The 19,269-nt window shown below is 44.4% G+C and overlaps 1 protein-coding gene across 1 annotated transcript in view; it reads left to right on the top strand.

Moving 5' to 3' along the window:
- Positions 1 to 19,269, top strand: part of SLC6A11 (solute carrier family 6 member 11) — a 99,291-nt gene that overhangs the window by 2,403 nt on the left and 77,619 nt on the right. Inside the window, exons 3-5 of the mRNA XM_029052240.2 lie at positions 2,841 to 2,975; positions 3,101 to 3,241; positions 5,340 to 5,430. Coding sequence (XP_028908073.1) covers positions 2,841 to 2,975; positions 3,101 to 3,241; positions 5,340 to 5,430 — 367 coding nt within the window. The remainder of the gene's footprint in view (positions 1 to 2,840; positions 2,976 to 3,100; positions 3,242 to 5,339; positions 5,431 to 19,269) is intronic.

Below are 19,269 nucleotides of genomic sequence, written 5' to 3'. Positions count from 1 at the left end.
GAGTGGGAAGCATCTGTGCAGTCTAGCTGGATTTGATAACTAGGCAAGCAAGGAGACCGAGTTGACAATTGCTGAGCGTGAGTTACTCTAATAATAATAATGTTGGTATTTGTTAAGCGCTTACTATGTGCCGAGCACTGTTCTAAGCGCTGGAGTAGACACAAGGGAATCAGGTTGTCCCGCGTGGGGCTCACAGTCTTAATCCCCATTTTACAGATGAGGTAACTGAGGCACCAAGAAGTTAAGTGACTTGCCCAAAGTCACACAGCTGACAAATGGCCGAGCCGTACTCTCCAACCAGGAGGAGAGTATCCAAGCTGAGGGGATTTCTGGAGAAACACACCGATACCCCCCTCTCTCCTTTTAGCCATTGCCAGAATCACCCACCTCCATCCATCAGAAAATATGTCCCCAACCAGATGCCTCCACATCTTGGCCATTGCTAGAATCACCCACCTCCATCCATCAGAAAATATGTCCCCAACCAGATGCCTCTACATCTCGGCATGGTTTGTAGAAGCTAGTATGCAGGTGATTTGGCTTTTCTTCCCTTCTCTGTTCTAAGGAGAGAAGATGCAAAGTAAATAGCCAAGTGATTATTCAATAGTATTTATTTATTTCATTCAATAGTATTTATTGAGCGCTTACTATGTGCAGAGCACTGTACTAAGCGCTTAGAATGTACAAATCGGTAACAGAGACAGTCCCTGCCCTTTGACGGGCTTACAGTCTTGCGTAGAAGGGCTCTTCCACTTCTACAGAGCTTCTCCTAAGAGGCTTTATCAGTGTTGGGATGGTGTCTGGAGCAAGAGAAAACGGCACTTGGTGCTCTTTCTTGGGGCCATTCATAAATTAGGCCAACTCCACAGAGCGTGTTTTGCACTGGTAATGGAGCGGTTTTCCAATGTATTTTTTTGCACAAGAAGGAGCAAGGTCTGAGAAACCAAAATGCATGTCTGCATGAATCTTGTTTTAGGAAGTCTCTGAATGTGTTCGTCAGATCGATAACTGATGCTCGATATTACATTGCCCGTCTACCCTCACGTGAAAACCTTCTCCTCTTCTTTCTGAGCTAATAAAAATCGTGCAAATTATAAATCGAACCATGCAAATTAATGGAAGGATCCCTTTTGATAAATCAGAGACTGATCCTTGAAATTTGCATCTTCTGTACTAGAAAAGTTACTTATCCGTATGGATCCCCTGGCTGGGATGTATTGACCTAAGGACAGTTGTTTTGTAAGCACCGAATGAAATGCTTTTACTTACTGCGAAGGTTCAGTGACATTTTCAGGTTCCAGATCAGCGGTTAGCAAGTAATATTGGTGATCCTCTGTTATGATTGGTTGCATGGATTTAGAATTCATCTGGCATGGCATAGCAAGGTTCCCCTTTATTGCTCTTCTAATTCAAAGCTACTCCCGGGGAATATACTTATCAAAAATTTATATTTCTCCATTTTAAACCATTCAATTCATTGTAACCTATAGCAGTTCATTGTTATTTTTGTTTTTCTTAGAGTAAAATGTTGAAAAGTAGTCACTTTAACAATAATGATAATAATAATAGTAATAATGTTGGTATTTGTTAAGCGCTTACTATGTGCCGAGCACTGTTCTAAGCGCTGGGGTAGATGCAGGGTAATCAGGTTGTCCCACGTGAGGCTCACAGTTGATCCCCATTTTACACATGAGGTTACTGAGGCACAGAGAAGTTAAGTGACTTGCCCACAGTCACACAGCTGACAAGTGGCAGAGCCGGGATTTTAACTCATGACCTCTGACTCCCAAGCCCCTGCTCTTTCCACTGAGCCACGCTGCTTCAGAAAGGAAAGGAAATGAGATCAGAAAGATGTAGGCACGTATTGGTGCCCAGGCTGATTGAGGTTGAAACCTCTTACGGGGGACTTTATTCATTTTATGCTATTCTCACAGGATAGTAAAGAATAGGGGAGATGATGGACCTCTGAAGGGACAACTGCATTGGTTTATTTTAACAATGATTTAATTTGTTACATGATTTTTACTATATTGAGTTGATGAGAGCTGAGTGTGTGTTTACGTAAAGGATAGGGATAAACAGTCACTTTTCTGAGTATCACGCTATTAGAGCTCTTTGAAAGGGACAATAAATACATGGTTACAGGGGAAGCAATGCCGTAATACAGTTAGATTTTCAAAAGCGTCTGCGACAGAGACTTTAAAAAGCAACTGACTAATCATGGGATTGGAGGGTATGGATAGAAAACTGGCTCTGTGTTCTTCCATTTTGTCTCTCTTAGTAGATGGTAAGCTCTCTGAGGGTGGGAATCGTGCTTCTTCTTTCAAACGTACCCTCAGCACCTAATACAGCATTAGGAAACCTGTAGCTGCTTAGTGAATACTTGTTGATGATTTGTCTTGCTCGTGGAAATTTTTTTAAGTGAAATAGACACCAATTCTGCTCATGCATGGTTCTTCTGAACCTTGGAGCTTATTAGTTCCTTTCCTTTCCCTTCACCTCATACACAGATGCTCAGATGTTTAACTCTTTAAATATTAACTATTTTAAGTTTGTGTGATTTTTTTTTATTGTTGTTGTTGTTCATGGAAAAAAAAATCACCGAAGGTCAGTCTGAGCCCAGGGAAACAAATAAAACAGCAGCTACAATTCCCGAATTAATTATTTTTCTTTCTTGAAGCTATTTTTGAATGGAAAGTGCCAATAACTAGAGAGAGATATGCACTGGCTATTGAACATCCACATTCAAGTTTCCGGAACAACTGGCATTTCAGACTGTACAACATTAAAATCTGAAATAATTTTGATGAATTGAAATTCCCTGTCATATCTTTTTGCAGGTGCTTTCCTAATTCCATATGTGGTTTTCTTCATCTGCTGTGGAATACCTGTATTCTTCTTGGAGACTGCCTTGGGACAGTTTACTAGTGAAGGTGGCATTACATGCTGGAGGAAAATCTGTCCTTTATTTGAAGGTAATGAAATTAGTCTTAATGATTTTCACTAATCTGAGGAATGTTAAAATACGAGATGGAGCAGGTAGCTCAAAGTTGTTTTGAGGGGAGAAAGGTATGTCATTTTTTTCCTTGCTCTATTTTAGGCATTGGATATGCAACACAAGTCATCGAGGCCCATTTAAATGTCTACTACATCATCATCCTGGCATGGGCCGTCTTCTACTTGTGTAACTGCTTCACCACTGAACTCCCGTGGGCCTCCTGTGGGCATGAGTGGAACACAGGTATGTACACAGCAAAGTAGCTGCTACAAGTTAGAAGTCTTATCGCTCTCTTCGAGGCCATGCTGAAGAAGAAGAAGAGAGCTCTTTATTTTGCATTGCAGGGTGTACAGCATTGCCATTTATTATGCTCTTCTTTTGGGACTCCTGCACCAAAGCACTTTTGAATTTTGATACCACTACTTCTGACGGTGTGCTCTCACTTGGCAACAGTGCCCTGGTTTGACCACGCCTCTGCTTTGAACGGCGTAGTGTGTCCTGTGTGTTGGTCTTACACGGACCCAATGGGCAGCCCCCCGTGTACCAACACACACGGCTGCTGTGTTTTGTATAGAAGTTGCCGCTTCGCTAGTACAGGACAGGGTATCCGCATTTCGAAGCATGTTACCAAAGCTACTGTTACCCAGAAGAGGAAACAAAGTTACATTTAAGACTGGCGGTTAAACTAGGTGGGTGGCAGGACCTGAACTCAGGTGAGTATCGAATCATTCTATGCAAATATCTGGGCTTGGAGAGGTCGGTGGTGAGGACAATTCTGGTTTTTAATGTGTGCGGATGTTCACATTTAAATTGATCACCTTTTGTTATTGGTCCATATTTACATTGCTCATATTAGTTCAACAGTGTTAACTACATTAAATGTGTCTTTCCACAATAAGGTGCTGTACATTATTTCCTATGGGAAACTATTTTCATGGAACCACCTCAGTGTCAGTGCTTAGTTTCACTACCGGCACGTAGGTGGGGATGCCTGTATCCATCCCTGCCTTTTGGGCTTCTCCAGGACTCACTGGGGTCAGCAAGGATGCAGCCTGAGCCCCTGAGAACCGAAGCGATGATCTGAGAACTGGAGATTGATCTCTGGCTAGGATTTAATGCAAAATGTGTGTATCATTACCTTCTTTTGTCTTCTCTCTGTGTCTTTTTCTCACTTTTACTCTCTTGCTGTCTGAGTGGCCCCCTCTCACTGACTCTCTATCATTGCCTTTATTTTCCAAATCTGTCACTCTATTATGTGTCATCATCTCTCTGGCTTTCCAATGCATTTTCACTGTGAGATTAATTTCAGTGTCCTTACCATGGAGCAGTAGGTCTTCCTTTAGGTCGAGCCCTCTCTGAGGTATTTGGAGTCTTATTTCTCTTTGGATCTTTATTCCTGTTTTCCCAGGTCTCTATTTCCTTCATTCATTCAATAGTATTTATTGAGTGCTTACTATGTGCAGAGCACTGTACTAAGCGCTTGGAATGTACAATTCGGCAACAGATAGAGACAATCCCTGCCCATTGATGGGCTTACGGTCTAATCGGGGGAGACAGACAAAAACAATAGCAATAAATAGAATCAAGGAGGTGTACATCTCATTAACAAAATGAATAGGGTAATAAAAATATATACAAATGAGTGGACGAGGACAGTGCTGAGGGGAGGGGAAGGGGGAAGGGGGGCTTAGCTGAGGGGAGGTGAAGGGGGGCAGAGAGGCAGCAGAAGGAGCAGAGGGAAAAGGGAAGCTCAGTCTGGGAAGGCCTCTTGGAGGAGGTGAGCTCTCAGTAGGGCTTTGAAGAGGGGAAGAGAGTTAGTTTGGCAGAGGTGAGGAAGGAGGGCATTCCAGGACAGTGGGAGGATGTGGGCCAGGGGTCGACAGCGGGATAGGCGAGAACGGGAGACGGTGAGGAGGTGGGCGGCAGAGGAGCGGAGCGTGCGGGGTGGGCAGTAGAAAGAGAGAAGAGAGGAGAGGTAGGAGGGGGCAAGGTGATGGAGAGCCTTGAAGCCTAGAGTGAGAAGTTCAGAATCATCCAGATGGCTGTGGAACTATTGCCTGGGCAGGCTGGGCTGTGCGTGTGCCCATGTTCTTCCTATGAGATGCTCTGTCAATTTCCCCATCCAGTAATGTAGGTGAGGTACCCAGGGGTACATGGTCCCAAGCACGCTGCCATGCCCTGGTTTGCAATTAAGTACATGCCATTCCATGAGCCTTGTTGCAGAGAGCAGCCAGGGGAACCACTCTGAATGTATTATTAACCATATGTGTTTTCCGTGATTGACAGAACACAAGTGTATTCCCTATCTGAAGGACAATTTCCCTTTGTTTTCCTATTATAGAAAACTGTGTGGAATTTCAGAAGCTGAACATGAGCAACTGCAGCCAGCTCTCCTTGCAGAACGCCACCTCCCCAGTCATGGAATTTTGGGAGTAAGTGGAGACAAACTTTTCACTCTTTCGCACTTTATTATTCCTTCTCACAGGTTCTGAAAAATTGCAGTTCATTCATTCAATCATATTTATTGAGCGCTTACTGTGTGCAGAGCACTGTGCTAAGCGCTGGGAAAGTACAGTTCAGCAATAAACAGAGACAATCCCGGCCCACCCATTCAAGACCCCTTTGGAATGCTTAAGGGTGTGTCTGCTTTAAGATGGCAACAGAGGCAGAGAGCATGGATATGCATTTAACTGGGGGTAGGGAGTGTAGGTAGCTATCAGCTTCACCTAGTTGATAAATGGGACAAAAGCCTTCTGGCCAGCCGTTATAGGCATTACCTGTTACCTGAAGATGAACCCTGGGGATGTGGTGAGTAACAAGACACAAACAAGGATGGCACAACATTCAAGGTAGTCTTATTTGGTAGTTTCTTTGTTTAGCTTGTAGGTGGTTATTTGATGAACTTAGGGCTCTCTCTTTTTTTAAACCTAGTCTCTTGGGAACCCAGCCACTCCTGTGAATAGCTCACCAACAGCAGAAAGAGCCAGGCCACCCTCATTCTCTCTCTTCGCTTGCTCTACCATAAACAAGAAGTGACACCTCTTACCTACATGGAGGTTCCAGAGAGTTGGGTGGGCATGCGTGTGGTCCTACCCAGTTGGAGACAGACATGGTTTGGCAAAGCTGAATGGGGAGGCTGTTCCAGACAAGGGGTAAGGGCATGTGGAAAGAATCAGAGAAGGGAGAGTCAAGAAGAAGGGATAGACGGAAGTTAGCGTGAGCTGGGGCATAGTGGGAGAAGAGAGCAGATGGGTAAGAAAGAGCCAGCTGAGGGAGTGATGATGGCTAGCAGGATTTTTCTTTTCTGGCCTTGGGGTATTTGGATGATTCTCTACTCTGACCTGGAATGACATGTGTGGAAATAATGAACGATATTTCAATAAAACCTTGAGAGCCAGCGGTGAGTTCTCTGAACGATGTATTAAAGCACTCAGTGGAGAAAGTGCTGGTCTGAGCATCACGATTTTGCCTGAATAGAAACTTAAAATATAAAGTGTCTCTGAAAATATTTACTTGTGTAATATACTCAGACATGATGCACTTGACCTTTTTTAATCACTGATCCATGCCTAGCACTAATATCTGGATGAACTCTGTGTGTAGAAATAAGCACAGAAAAAATGATTACAAGAACCGCCCCCCTCATCCTCCCATTTTATGTTTTCTAACAGAATGTTTCTCGGGGGCCTTCTGGTACCACAGATTGTGGTGACACTTGGGGGGGGGGGGGTTAGATAAGCATCCTTGAGACTTATATTCCATTTATCAGCAGGATCGAAGAAGAAAATCTTCCTCCTATACATCAAAGGGAAAGGCAGACAGTATCATGGACCAAAATTGGTGATCAAAAGTCACACAAATGTGAATGTTCTGCTTAGACTAGATGTAGAGTCTTTCCATCTCCTTTTAACTTTTTTCCATGCATAGCTTATCCATTTTATGGATTGTCCAAGGCAGATTTTTTTAAGCCCTCACCAGCCCTCCTTCCCACCAATGTTCTCTCACACTATGGCATGCTTCCCCTATTTTCTATTACCAGCTGTACTGTATTATTCACACTGCTTCCATTTGATCACTCCCTACTACTGGAAATATTTTCTCACCTGGGTTTCACTGACATGACACTTTCAGGTTCTCCTCCTATCTGGCCACTCCTTCTCCATCTCACTCCTTTATTCTTCTTCCACCTCTTACTCTCTAACTATAGCCCTGCACTTGATCTGGTGGTAGGAGCCTTACTCTGGGAAGCAGGAGACCTGTGTTATCAATCAATCAGTGGTATTGAGCACTGACTGTGTGCAGAGCACTGTTCTGAGTGCTTGGGAGAGTACAATATAACAGAGTTGGTAGACGTGCTCTCTGCCAACAGAGAGTTTACAGTCTAGAGGGGGAGACAGATTCTAATGTAAATAAATTATGGATATGCACATAAGTGCTGAGCGTGGGTTGAATAAAGGGTACGAATCCAAGTGCAAGGGCGATGCAGAAAGTAGTTGGAGAAGAGGAAATGAGGACTTAATCAGGGAAGGCCTCTTGGAGGAGATGTGTTTTTAATAAAAGGCTTTGAAGGTGGGGAGTGTGGCCTGTCGATATGAAGAGGGAGGGAGTTGCAGGACATGGGCAAGTAGTCAGAGACAAGATAGACGAGATCGAGGTACAGTGAGTAGGTTGGCATTAGAGGAGCGAAACGTTTGGACTGGATTGTAGTAGGAAATCAGAGAGGTAAGGTAGGTGGTGGGGAGTTAAGATGATTGAGTGCTTTAAAGCCAAAGGAAAGAAGCTTCTGTTTGATGTGGAGGTGGATAGACAACCGCTGGAGGTTCTTGAGTAGTAAGGAAACATGGACTAAACAGTTTTGTAGAAAAATGATCTGGGCAGCAGAGTCAATTATGGACTGAAGTTGGGAGAGACAAGAGGCAGGGTAGTCAGTAAGGTTGGCGATGCAGTAATTGAGACAGGAGAGGAAAGGGCTGATTTTAGAGATGTTGTGAAGGTTTAGCCAAGAGTTGAATATGTGGGTTAAATTGAATGAGAGAGATGAGTCAAGGACAATGCCAAGGTTAAGGGTTTGTGAGACAGAGAGGATAGTGTTGCTGTCTACAGTGATGGGAAAGTCAGGGGTAGGACAGGGTTTAGGTGGGAAGATAAGGACATCTGTTTTGGACATGTTAAGTTTGAAGTGTCGGTGGGTCGTCCAAGTAGAGATGTCCGGACGGTTGGAGGAAATACTGCAGAGAATGAGAAAAATCAGGGCTGGAGATATAGATTTGGGAATCATTCACATAGAGATGGAAGTTGAAGCCATGCGATCATAGGAGTTCTCCAAGGACGTGAGTGTAGATGGAGAATAGGAGGGGACCAAGAACTGAGCTTTGAGTTAGGAGGTTGGAGGCAGGGGAGGAGCATGTGAAAGAGTCTGAGAACGAGTAGCCAGAGAGATAGGAGAGGACAGTGTCAGTGAAGCCAAGGTTGAATAATATTTCCAGGAGAAGGAGGTGGTCCACAGTGTTGAAGGCAGCTGAGGGGTCAAGGAGGATTAGGATGGAGTAAAGGCCATCAGATCTAGCAAGAAGGAGATCATTGGTGACCTGTGAGAGGACAGTTTTGGTGAATTGAAGGGGGTGGAAGGCAGATTGGAGGGGGTCAAGGAGAGAATTGGGAACTGATTGAGAATGTGAGCCCCATGTGGGACAGGGACTACGTCCATCCCAATTTGCTTATATCCACCCCAGAACGTAGTTCAGTGCCTGGCACGATAATACCACATTTATTATTATTAATTGGAGGAGAGAAACTGGAGGCAGCAGGTGTAGACAACTTGCTCAGGGAGTTTGGAGATGAATGGTAGAGATGAATGGGAGATGGAGCGATAACTGGAGGGAGTCATGGGGTCAAAAGGAGGGTATTTTTAGGATGAAGGAGACATGTGCATGTTGGAAAATAGTGGGGAAGAAGCCATTGGAGAGTGAACAGTTAAAGATGGCGGTCAGGGAGGGAAGAAGGGAGTGGGCAAGTGTTTTGATAAGGTGTGAAGGAGTGGGGTTGGAGGCACATAGAGGAGGTGGATTTTGAGAGGAGGAGGGAGATCTCTCTTGGGACACCGATCCCATCTTTCCCAGAAATCAATCATTTACTGAGCACTCACTTTGTGCAGGGCACTGTACTAAGCATTTGGGAGAGTATGACACAATGATATAACAGACACATTCCCTGCCCACAATGACCTTACAGTCTAGTTGGGGAGATAGCCATTAATACACATAAATGAATTATGGATATGTTCATGAGTACTGGGGACGGGGGTGATGAATAAAGGGAGCAAGCCGGGCCAATGCAGAAGAGAGTGGGAAAATAATAATAATAATGTTGGTATCTGTTAAGCACTTACTATGTGCAGAGCACTGTTCTAAGCGCTGGGGTAGACACAGGGGAAATGAGGGCTTAGTCAGGGAGGGCCTCTTGGAGGAGATGTGCCTTCAGTAAGGCTTTGAAGCAGGGGGAGAGTAATTTTCTATCGAATATGAAGAAGGAGGACATTCAGGGCAGAGGCAGGAAGTAGGCGAAGGGTCGGCGGTGAGGTAGATGTACAGCGAGTAGGTTAGCATTGGAGGGGCAAAGTCTGTGGGCTGGGTTGTAGTAGTAGAGCAGGGAGGTGAGGTAGGAGGCGGCAAGGTGATTGACTGCTTTAGAGCCGATGGTAAGGAGTTTTCTGCTTAATGCGGAGATGGATGGGCAACCACTGGACTTTTCTGAGGAGTGGGGAAACATGGGCTGAGCGTTTTAATAGAAAAATGATACAGGCAGCAGAGTGAAGTATGGTCTGGAGAGGTAGGAGGCAGGGAGGTCAGCAAGGAGGCTGATACGGTAATCAAGGTGGAAGAGTCAAAGAAGGACAGGAGGAAGGAGGGACCAGAGAGGAGTAGGGGAGATTTTAGGATTGGGGGATGAAGGGGCAGGGGTCTGAGGAGGGAGTTAAAATTTCAAAACAACTGGTGAGGGCAATGAGTAGCAGGAAAGGATGATCTTTGGATGGTCAAGGATTTCTGGTATCTGGGTTTCTGCCCACGGTACTCTGTGGCTTGTGCACAGGAGTGAAGGAGGCAGACTGGAGTTGATCCAGGGCTGTGACTTAGTGGTACTAGATTGGTGAAGGGATTGAGCAGCATGTCAGTATTCATTTATTTATTGAGTACTTACTGTGTGCAGAGCACTGTATTAAGTTTTTGGGAGAGTTTGATATAACAGTATAACAGATACATTCCCTACCCACAATGAGCTTACAGTTAGTTGAGTTCAGTAGAGAGGGTGCTGTTGAGGGTGTCAATTTGGTTTTCAAGGGCAGGGAGTTTGGGGATGGAGACCAAATGTGGCATGATAACTTGAGAAAATTGGTGTGGGTCAAAAGATTGGCGATCTCTGTGAGGGAACAGAACAAATTTGTGGGAAGGAGGTGTGTGGGAGAGAAGGCAGATGAGGACATTGTTGGTCAGAGAGAGGGATTTCAGAGTGGGTGAGGGTAGAGATTGTACTGCGATTAGAGATGATGCGATCGAGTGGGTGTCCAAGTTGGTGAGTGGACGAGGTGAGGTGGAGCAGGAAGTCAGTGATGGAAAGTTGGCAGCCAAAGAGTCGTCAGGAACATAAATATGGAGAAGCAGTGGTGCCTAGTGGATAGAGCACGGGCGTGGGATTCAGAAGGATTGGGTTCTAATTCCGGTTCTGCCACTTGCCTGTTGTGCGACTTTGGGCAAGTCACTTAACTTCTCATTGCCTTAGTCACCTCATCTCTAAAATGGGGATTTAGACTGTGAACCCCATGTGGGATGTGGACTGTGTCCAACCTGATTAGCTTATATTTACCTCAGCGCTTAGAACAGTGCCTGGCACCCAGTAAGTACTTAGCAATTATAAAAATAGTCTCCAAGGATTAATGTAGGAATAGAGAAAGAGAGAAGGAATGTGAGAAAGGGATTGAAATGGTTCAGAAAGTTGGAGGTGGGGCCTGGGGGGCAGAAGATGACTGACCGGTATCTGGGTGCTTAGTACAGTGCTCTGTACACAGTAAACGCTCAATAAATATGATTGAATGAATTGAGTGGGTGGTAGAGGTGGATGATACAGGCTTCAGAGGAAGGGAAAGAGAGGGATAGGGGAGGTGGAATGCTGCACATAGTGCTCAATATATACAATTGAATGAATGAATGCTGTAAAAGTGGCATTGGGAAGCAAAAAGGAAACTCACTCCTCCCCCTTTCCCAATGAGTGTCATGAGTAGAGAAGATTAGGCCCCCCCTAGAGAGAGCAGCAGGGGAGGCAGTGTCATCTAGGTAGAGCCAGGTTTCAGTAATGGCAAGGAGAGGCAATGATTGGGTCAGGAACAGGTCAAGGATGAAGGGAAGCTTTCCCATGATGGAGTGGGGGACTTCATTTGGCTGGGAGGGAGGGGCATGGGTGGAGGGGGTGGCTCGAGGGGTTGTGGTGTGGGGTGGTTGGATGGCAGTGAGCTGACAGGGCCTGGTGTGACTGAGGAATGAGGGGCAGATCTGGGACAGGGTAACAGGGATGGGGTGGGGAAGCAGGGGGAGGGTTGGGAGAGGTTGGATGGAGGGAGGTGAGGGGGCATGCTGGGAAGGAAGGACAGACAGGGATGGGCTGATTATAGGGAGTGGATTGAGGGGACAGGTTGGGACCAGAGAAGTTTAATGGTTATTGGTGAAGTCAACAGCAATAACTAACTGCTTCCTGTTATAGTCTTGGTTCGACTTGTTGGGACTATGTCATCAGTGACGAAGGTTTCTGAGTGAAGTCACCCAGGGTATTCCATAAGGTGGATAGACCCAGACGATATCCTGAAAAATAGCTGGCTAATGTGGGAGGAAGATCATGGCTCTTCAGTATGGCGCCAGCCCCATGCTGCCATCACCTCGGTTGTAAATGGGTCCTGCACATAAAAAATAAATTCACCTACATTCTGAGTTGTGCTGTACTTTGCTCGTTGCACTCTGTGCCCCAGCAGGAACGTGGCTGGTAGGAATGAGAGTGCTAATCCCAAACCATTAGTCCTATAATTAATTCTTTTACGTAGATTCTCGATCCTGAAGTCTCATCCACTGTTCCTGTTAGACCCATCATCTTTCCCAAACTCTGAGTGTTCCACAAGGCTGTTCTGAGTTCCTTACTTTTCTTGGTCTACACTCACTCGCAAGGCTTCAACTTCATGTTTTAATATGGACGACTCACAAAACTGCCTCCCCAGTCCCAGACTCTCTTCCATTAAACAGTCTCACACTTCCCCTTGATTTCAGGGCATTTCCACGTTGCTGTTCCTCCAGCACCTTAAGCTGAACTCCTCATTTTCTGCCCTAAATTACTTCTCTCTTAACTTCCCTAACTCGGTTGACAACCATCTTCCCTGTCCTAGAAGCCCACAACCTAGCTGTCATTTTGGACTCCTCGCTACCTTTTAGCCTTCACATTCAATCTTTTCTTTACTTTCTACCCCAGTGGTCACCACTCTGGATCAAGCTCATGTGTCTCTCAAATAGGCTACTGTGTCAGTCTCCTTCACTGTTCTCCCTGCCTCCACCATCTCCTCTCCTCAGTCTACCTGCCACTTTACATTTCGGTCACCATCCTAAAATGTTCTGTTCACATCTCTTTGTTCCCCCAGAAATTCCCATGGGAACCTGTTTCCCTCTGCATCAAGCAAAAACTTCTTACAATTTGCTTCAAGGCTCTCCATCAATTCTCTCTTCCTTTAATATCTTCCCTCTTCACCTGCTACTTTTCAGCCCACGCTCTACGGTCCTCCCAAGGGAACCTTCTCACTCTCCCTTATTCTCATCTCTCCTGCTTCCAGCCCCTTTCTTATGCCCTCCCCCATGCCTGGAACTCCATCCCCTTTCGTATCTGCCAGACCACAGGTTGAAATCTCACCTCCTGCAGGAGACCTTCCCCAATTATTATTTCTTCTTCCTAGGTCACCTCCTGCTAACTACCACCCATAGTACTTATGTACTATGAGAAACAGCGTGGCTCAGTGGAAAGGGCATGGGCTTTGGAGTCAGAGGTCATGGGTTCAAATCCCAGCTCTGCCACTTGTCAGCTGTGTGACTGTGGGCAAGTCACTTAACTTCTCTGTGCCTCAGTTACCTCATCTGTAAGATGGGGATTAAGACTGTGAGCCCCACGGGGGACAACCTGATTCCCTTGTGTCTACCCCAGCGCTTAGAACAGTGCTCTGCACATAGTAAGCACTTAACAAATACCAACATTATTATTATTATTATTATGTACATAACATTTATGTGTACTATCCTATTTTGAATCTGCCTCCCTCCCCCCCCCTTGTTATATGGTAATCTCTTTGAGGGCAGGGCTTATGTCTTTTACCTCCATCATATTCTCTCAAGCCCTTAGTACTGTGTTTGGCACCCAGAAGGCATGCAATATATATATACTTCTGCTTGATTCTATTAGCTTAAAAATCAGATAAATGACTGTATTAAAATAACCAGGTACGTGAAGTTCATCAGACGTTCAGAATGTGTAAGTGATTCATGAGAGGTTTGTCAGGTATTATGGGAAGTTGGGATTTAGCATCACCTTGGAATTCTGTCTCCATTATTGTGTGCTGAGAAGATGCTAACCAGGCGCTAAACCTTTAATGCCGGGAAGCAATTATCTGTCGTCTTTAGTCATGGAAAATTATTTGGTCATAACATTCCCTCACTTTTCCTCTTCAAAATGGAACATTCTCCATTCCTACTTGGGCAATTCAACAGATTTTATTGTGAATATAGGAAGGAAGAAGGCAGGGGAAGAGCAGAGTGGAAATAATTCTGCGCATGGCATAAAGGATTTACTTCGAAGTTCCTTGGATGAATTTAGAATGATGCCCTTAAAAAAAAGTGATCTGAGCTTTTTCTAAGTGTCACGTTGGTTTTCTGCTTGGCTTATAATGTTGAGTTGATTATTGTGCCTCCGGTTTAATGATGTTATAATAATGATTATATGAAATGAAAGCTGGAGTGCTACTTTGTATTTCCTCTGTGGTTGGTAGCACAAGCCATTAATAAGTAGTCACAACAGTGAACATTGGCACAAATAGAGGTTTGTGTTTAATGACCCATGAATGGCTGGTAGCCATTTGGGACTGATAAACGCAGGCATTTATCTACAAAGCTGGGATTAAATATGTGCGGAAAAAAATTTCGCCAGAAATTAAAAAAACACAATCTCTTTCTCACCACCCAACCAATCCCCACCTTCGTTTCGGGTTTCTCCTTGGAAGTCTTCCAGGCATCTGCACACCCTGTCCTAACTCACTTCCATGGGAACCAGTTACTCTTTACTAAACCTAAACAGAAACTTGGTGGAAAATTCAGGGATCCAGAGGTGATTGGACTTTGGTCCAGAACTCTAGTTCATTCATTATGTGAAGCGCCCATTTTCTACACAAGCAGGATCAAATCAGAAAGGGCCTCTGACCCCCTGGGTTGTTAATAATAATAATAATAATAAGAAGAAGAAGAAGAAGAATGATGATATTTGTTAAGCGCTTACTATGTGCCAAACACTGTTCTAAATGCTGAGGTAGATACAAGGTAATCAGGTTGTCCCACATGAGTCGCACACTCTTAATCCCCATTTTACAGACGAGGTAACTGAGGCACAGCGAAGTGAAGTGACTTGCCCAAGGTTACATAGCAGACAAGTGGCAGAGCCGGGATTAGAACCCATGTCCTCTGACTCTCAGCCCTATGCTCTTGCCACTAGGCCATGCTGCTTAGTTTGATCTAGCATGCCATAATAGGTTGTAGAAGGAAACCCTATGGAATATCATTGCAGCTCTAGCTTTAGTTAAAGCACCTGCTACCCATGTCCCCACCTTCATATAAACTCTAATCTTATGCTACCATATTCTCTTTTAAATTTGCTGTCTCTCCTCTCCCTATATTTCTGGATCGATACTATCTTTACTCTTGGTTTTTGTACATCTTTTTCTTTTTCTAAATGGTATTTGTTCAGTGCTTACTATGTGCCAGGCACTGTACTAAGTGGTGGGGTAGATACAAGACTAACAGGATGGACACAGTCCATATCTCACCTTGGGTTTACAGTCTTAATCCCCATTTTACAGATGAGATAACTGAGACACAGAGAAGTTAAGCGACTTGCCCGAGGACACGCAGCAGACAAGTGGCAGAGTCGGGACTAGATGATGACAATGGTATTGGTTAAGTGCTTACTATGTGCCAAGCACTGTTCTCCCAGGTTTTCTGATTCCAGACCCACACTCTATCCACTAGGCAACACTGCTTCTCAAGGGAAGGATGCTTGACATCCTTCCTTTCTAGGTTGACGTGATTCTTATGCTTTTCTGTTTTCCCCAGTACTCCATTTCCTTCCTTCTTGGTCACCCTTTTCTCAGTTCCCTTCTCATCTTCCAACTCTCCACTGACGCTGTGTGCGAAACTCTGGCTCACTTGAGCCGGAATCACATCTCAATTGCAGCTCCGGCTCTTCATTCCCTAGGTGTGGGAGCAGTGGCAGAGTTCTAAGAACAGACAGTTTGGAACACTTGGTCTCTTTTGTCCCCAGAGAAATAAGGGATAATAACTCATGTGTTTGCAGTTCTTGGAAAAGGATGCTGTGATTGGGACATTTGTTTGGGCAATGTGATTTTTGTCTGTGACTCACGGAGCGATATTCCACTGGGGCGGTGCAAAGTAAGAAGTAAAGTTATTTATAGACTGTTGCCTCAGTGAATGAAGCAAGCATTTTGTCCATTCTACAAAGCTCAGGCAGAACTCATTCTGTGGCTGGTCGAAGGAGGATCACGAGGAACGTAAAGTGAATATAAACATATATCTTCTTATTCAACGCCAGGTTTATTAAATCAACATAAGTATCTTCTCCTTTGGCGGTCATTCACGGAAGATGGAGACTGGGGGATGATACAGGAAGGAACTGGGAAGCAGTGTCACCTACTGGCAGGAGCGTGGGTCAGAGAGTCAGGGGACCTGGGTGCTAATCCCAGATCCACCACTTGGCTGCATTGTGACTTTGGGCAAGTCATTTAACTTCTCTGTGCCTCAGTTGCTTCATCTCTAAAATGGGGATGCAATACCCGCTAGCCCTCCTACTTAGACAGCAAGGCCCCCGTGGGCCCTGATTAGCTTGTATATACCCCAGTGCTTAGTACAGTGCTTGGCACATAGTACGCGCTTAACAAATATCACGATTATTAACTCTTGGATCATATTGGACACAACCTCTTCAAGGCCGAGTTGCAGTTCTGTGTGTGTCTTTTAGGTGGCTCCGTGGACCTTCCCAAGGGTAGGATCAGAGACCTGGGAGGAACTCTGGGAGGTCTGCTAGATCATTCGACACATTTCTCACAACTTAATCGCGATCCACTGGTAGCTCAGCTTTAAATGCAGCCCTTGATCCATATGTGCACCCGCCTAATGATAGTATGGTTAATAATAATGTTGGTATTTGTTAAGCGCTTACTATGTGCAGAGCACTGTTCTAAGCGCTGGGGTAGACATAGGGGAATCAGGTTGTCCCACATGGGGCTCACAGTCTTAATCCCCATTTTACAGATGAGGTAACTGAGGCCCAGAGAAGTTAAGTGACTTGCCCACAGTCACACAGCTGACAAGTGGCAGAGCTGGGATTCGAACTCATGACCTCTGACTCCAAAGCCCGTGCTCTTTCCACTGAGCCACGCTACATCTCTGTATGGTATGGTTAAGACCATACATTTCTAGTTCATTGATAAGGGTATCATGTGGAATGGGATCCAAGGTCTAGATAGATTACATCAATTGATTCTCACTTGTCAACATGACCTATTGCCCTATTCCAAAAGGAAATCCAATCGATCTGGCATGGTTTACTCTTCCCAAAGGCATGCCAGTGCTTTCTAGTATCTTTGCTCCTCTAGGTGGCGGTGGTAAAGTGACTTTTGGATTTGTTCTCGAATTTTCCTGAGCATCTATGGAAAAGAGACTGGTTTGTAATTACCCTTTTCCCCCCTTTTAAAGATGGGCATGACATTTTACTCTCATCCAGGAAGATAGCCCAGAGCATTTCTGACCTTCAAGGTTTTACAAAAATAATGGCTAATACAGAACGTCTTCTTCTTCCTTACATGCCCTAGAATTCTTATCTGACCCTGTTGGTTTAAATGCGTCTGGTATTTTTAAATATTTTTAGTGATTTCTTTCCTTTTTATGGTTTGGGACTTGTTCCTTTTCATAAAAGTAGAAATGAAAAAAATCATTAAAAGGCCCTAACAAGCTTGCCTATCAGAACGGTAACTTTCTCTCTGTTCTTTCTTTTAATTCTAAAAGAATGAATCTTTTTGTTTCCTTTTATACTATTACAAGTCATTTCCAGCTTTAACTTTTCAAATCCATACCTACATGAGCTACTGAGGGTGAAGTTTGCTGGTTGGAACTTTACCCTCAGCATGGCCAACATTAAAATCAGGCATTCTCATGTGGGCTAACCTCCTTCCTGGGGATTTTTTCAGTGAAGACAAAGCTCTCTAGTGTCAGGTGATTTTCCCATCACACCCAAACAAGTGCTCTTCCTTGCTGTGTTGATCCCCCTTCTTTGTAAAACATTTTTCTACTTGGACCGTCCCTATTTTGTAAGTGCATTATCTGTGAGTGTCAGAGCCTGTGGGGGCTGAAGTTTTCACACCGGAGGTTTCTCTCCCCAGATTCAGTCTACTTCCTGCTTGCAAGGGGTTATGGAACAAACAGAAGCCAAGATGGAAATGGTGAGACTGATACTGGCAAAAAATCTTATACTTAGAGCAAAATTTTCCACCCCTAAGAGGGGAAAAAATTTATTTCGATGTCCCCCTCCTCCATCTACCCCCAACAGCTTTTCTTCCTCCCCCATTGCGTTGTCTTTGATGTTTAGATGAAGGTGGAGTTTACTTTCAAACTTGACTTTGAATATGAATTTTGTTCTGGTAATTGGCCAGTCCTTAATAATATTTAACAGGCTTCTGATACTCTAGTTTTCTGTGGTAAGTAGCGTGACCTAGTGGAGAAGATACAGGTCTGGGAGTCAGAGGACCTGGATTCTAATCCTGCCTCCACCACTTGCTTCTTGTGTGAATTTGGTCAAGTCACTTAACTTATCTGTGCCTCCATTTCCTCAAGTATAAAATGAGGATTCAATACCTGTTCTCCCTCTTCCTGAAACTATGAGCCCCATCTGGGATAGACAGTGTGCTCGACCTGATTAACTTGTATCTACTCCAGGGCTTAGAACAGTGCTTGACACATAGTAAGAGCCTTACAAATACCATAATAATTATTATTAATTTGTTCCATTTATTGTGAACTAGCACATTTGCCTGAGGGTTTGCCCTGGATTAGGAAGAGAGGGAGATAGAGGAGCTCAGCTCCACGCATATACAAGAATGGATGCACACATACACAAACACACACACTTTTGTTTCCCTCCCTCCCTTCCCCCTACCACAAACACACTCTCACCTCAGCTAGGAGATGACCAAGAAGCAAAACTGTGGTGGCAGGAAAGAATAGAAATTTCTACTAATACAGCCTCAGTTGGATACCTCTTCCATGTCAGTCTCTCTAATACCTAAACTTCATGCAGCAGGGCAGATCCGGGGAGATGCCAATCCTATTTCATTTTAATATCTTACAGAAGAGGTAGGTTAATAGATTAATTTGATGTTAGTTGAGCTCTCTTGGGCATATATGAGAGCTTTTATCCAATCCTAATTCCAGAGGGGTTTGCTCTACAGGGATAATATTGAATGAATATTCCAGAGGAGTGATTCTCAGGGAAAATTTTGCTCTGCCCACTTATGCAGTAACAACTCCTTTTAAAAATTAGAGCATCAGTGAAAATCTAGGAGAAACCCAGAAAACATCCATAATTAAAGATTCACTCACAGTCACTATTTTGCTGCTAGAATTCTCAGTTTCTGGGCCCCTGACTTTCTCTGTGACTCTCTATGAGGCATGAGAGTAACACTATTTTAGATACTCCAGAAAGTTATAGCAAAGGAAAACCCACCGTAGCTGACTGGTGAGAGCAAGCAAAAGTAACTCTGATGAGGAAAATACCCCAAATTTGCTTGTATTTTAGCTGAGAACAAAGGGAATCCAGTCAAAACTGTGATTGAACTGAGGATGTTCTGAAGTGGAGAATTTCATTAATGGAGACTTGGATATTCAGGAACTCACTGGCAGCAAGACAAACCCTCCAGT

This window comes from Ornithorhynchus anatinus, chromosome X1 (assembly GCF_004115215.2).
Source record: "Ornithorhynchus anatinus isolate Pmale09 chromosome X1, mOrnAna1.pri.v4, whole genome shotgun sequence".
In the NCBI taxonomy this organism is placed as follows: domain Eukaryota; kingdom Metazoa; phylum Chordata; class Mammalia; order Monotremata; family Ornithorhynchidae; genus Ornithorhynchus; species Ornithorhynchus anatinus.
The sequence above is the reverse complement of the archived record's forward strand: the minus strand, read 5'-3'. Positions and strand labels throughout refer to the sequence as shown.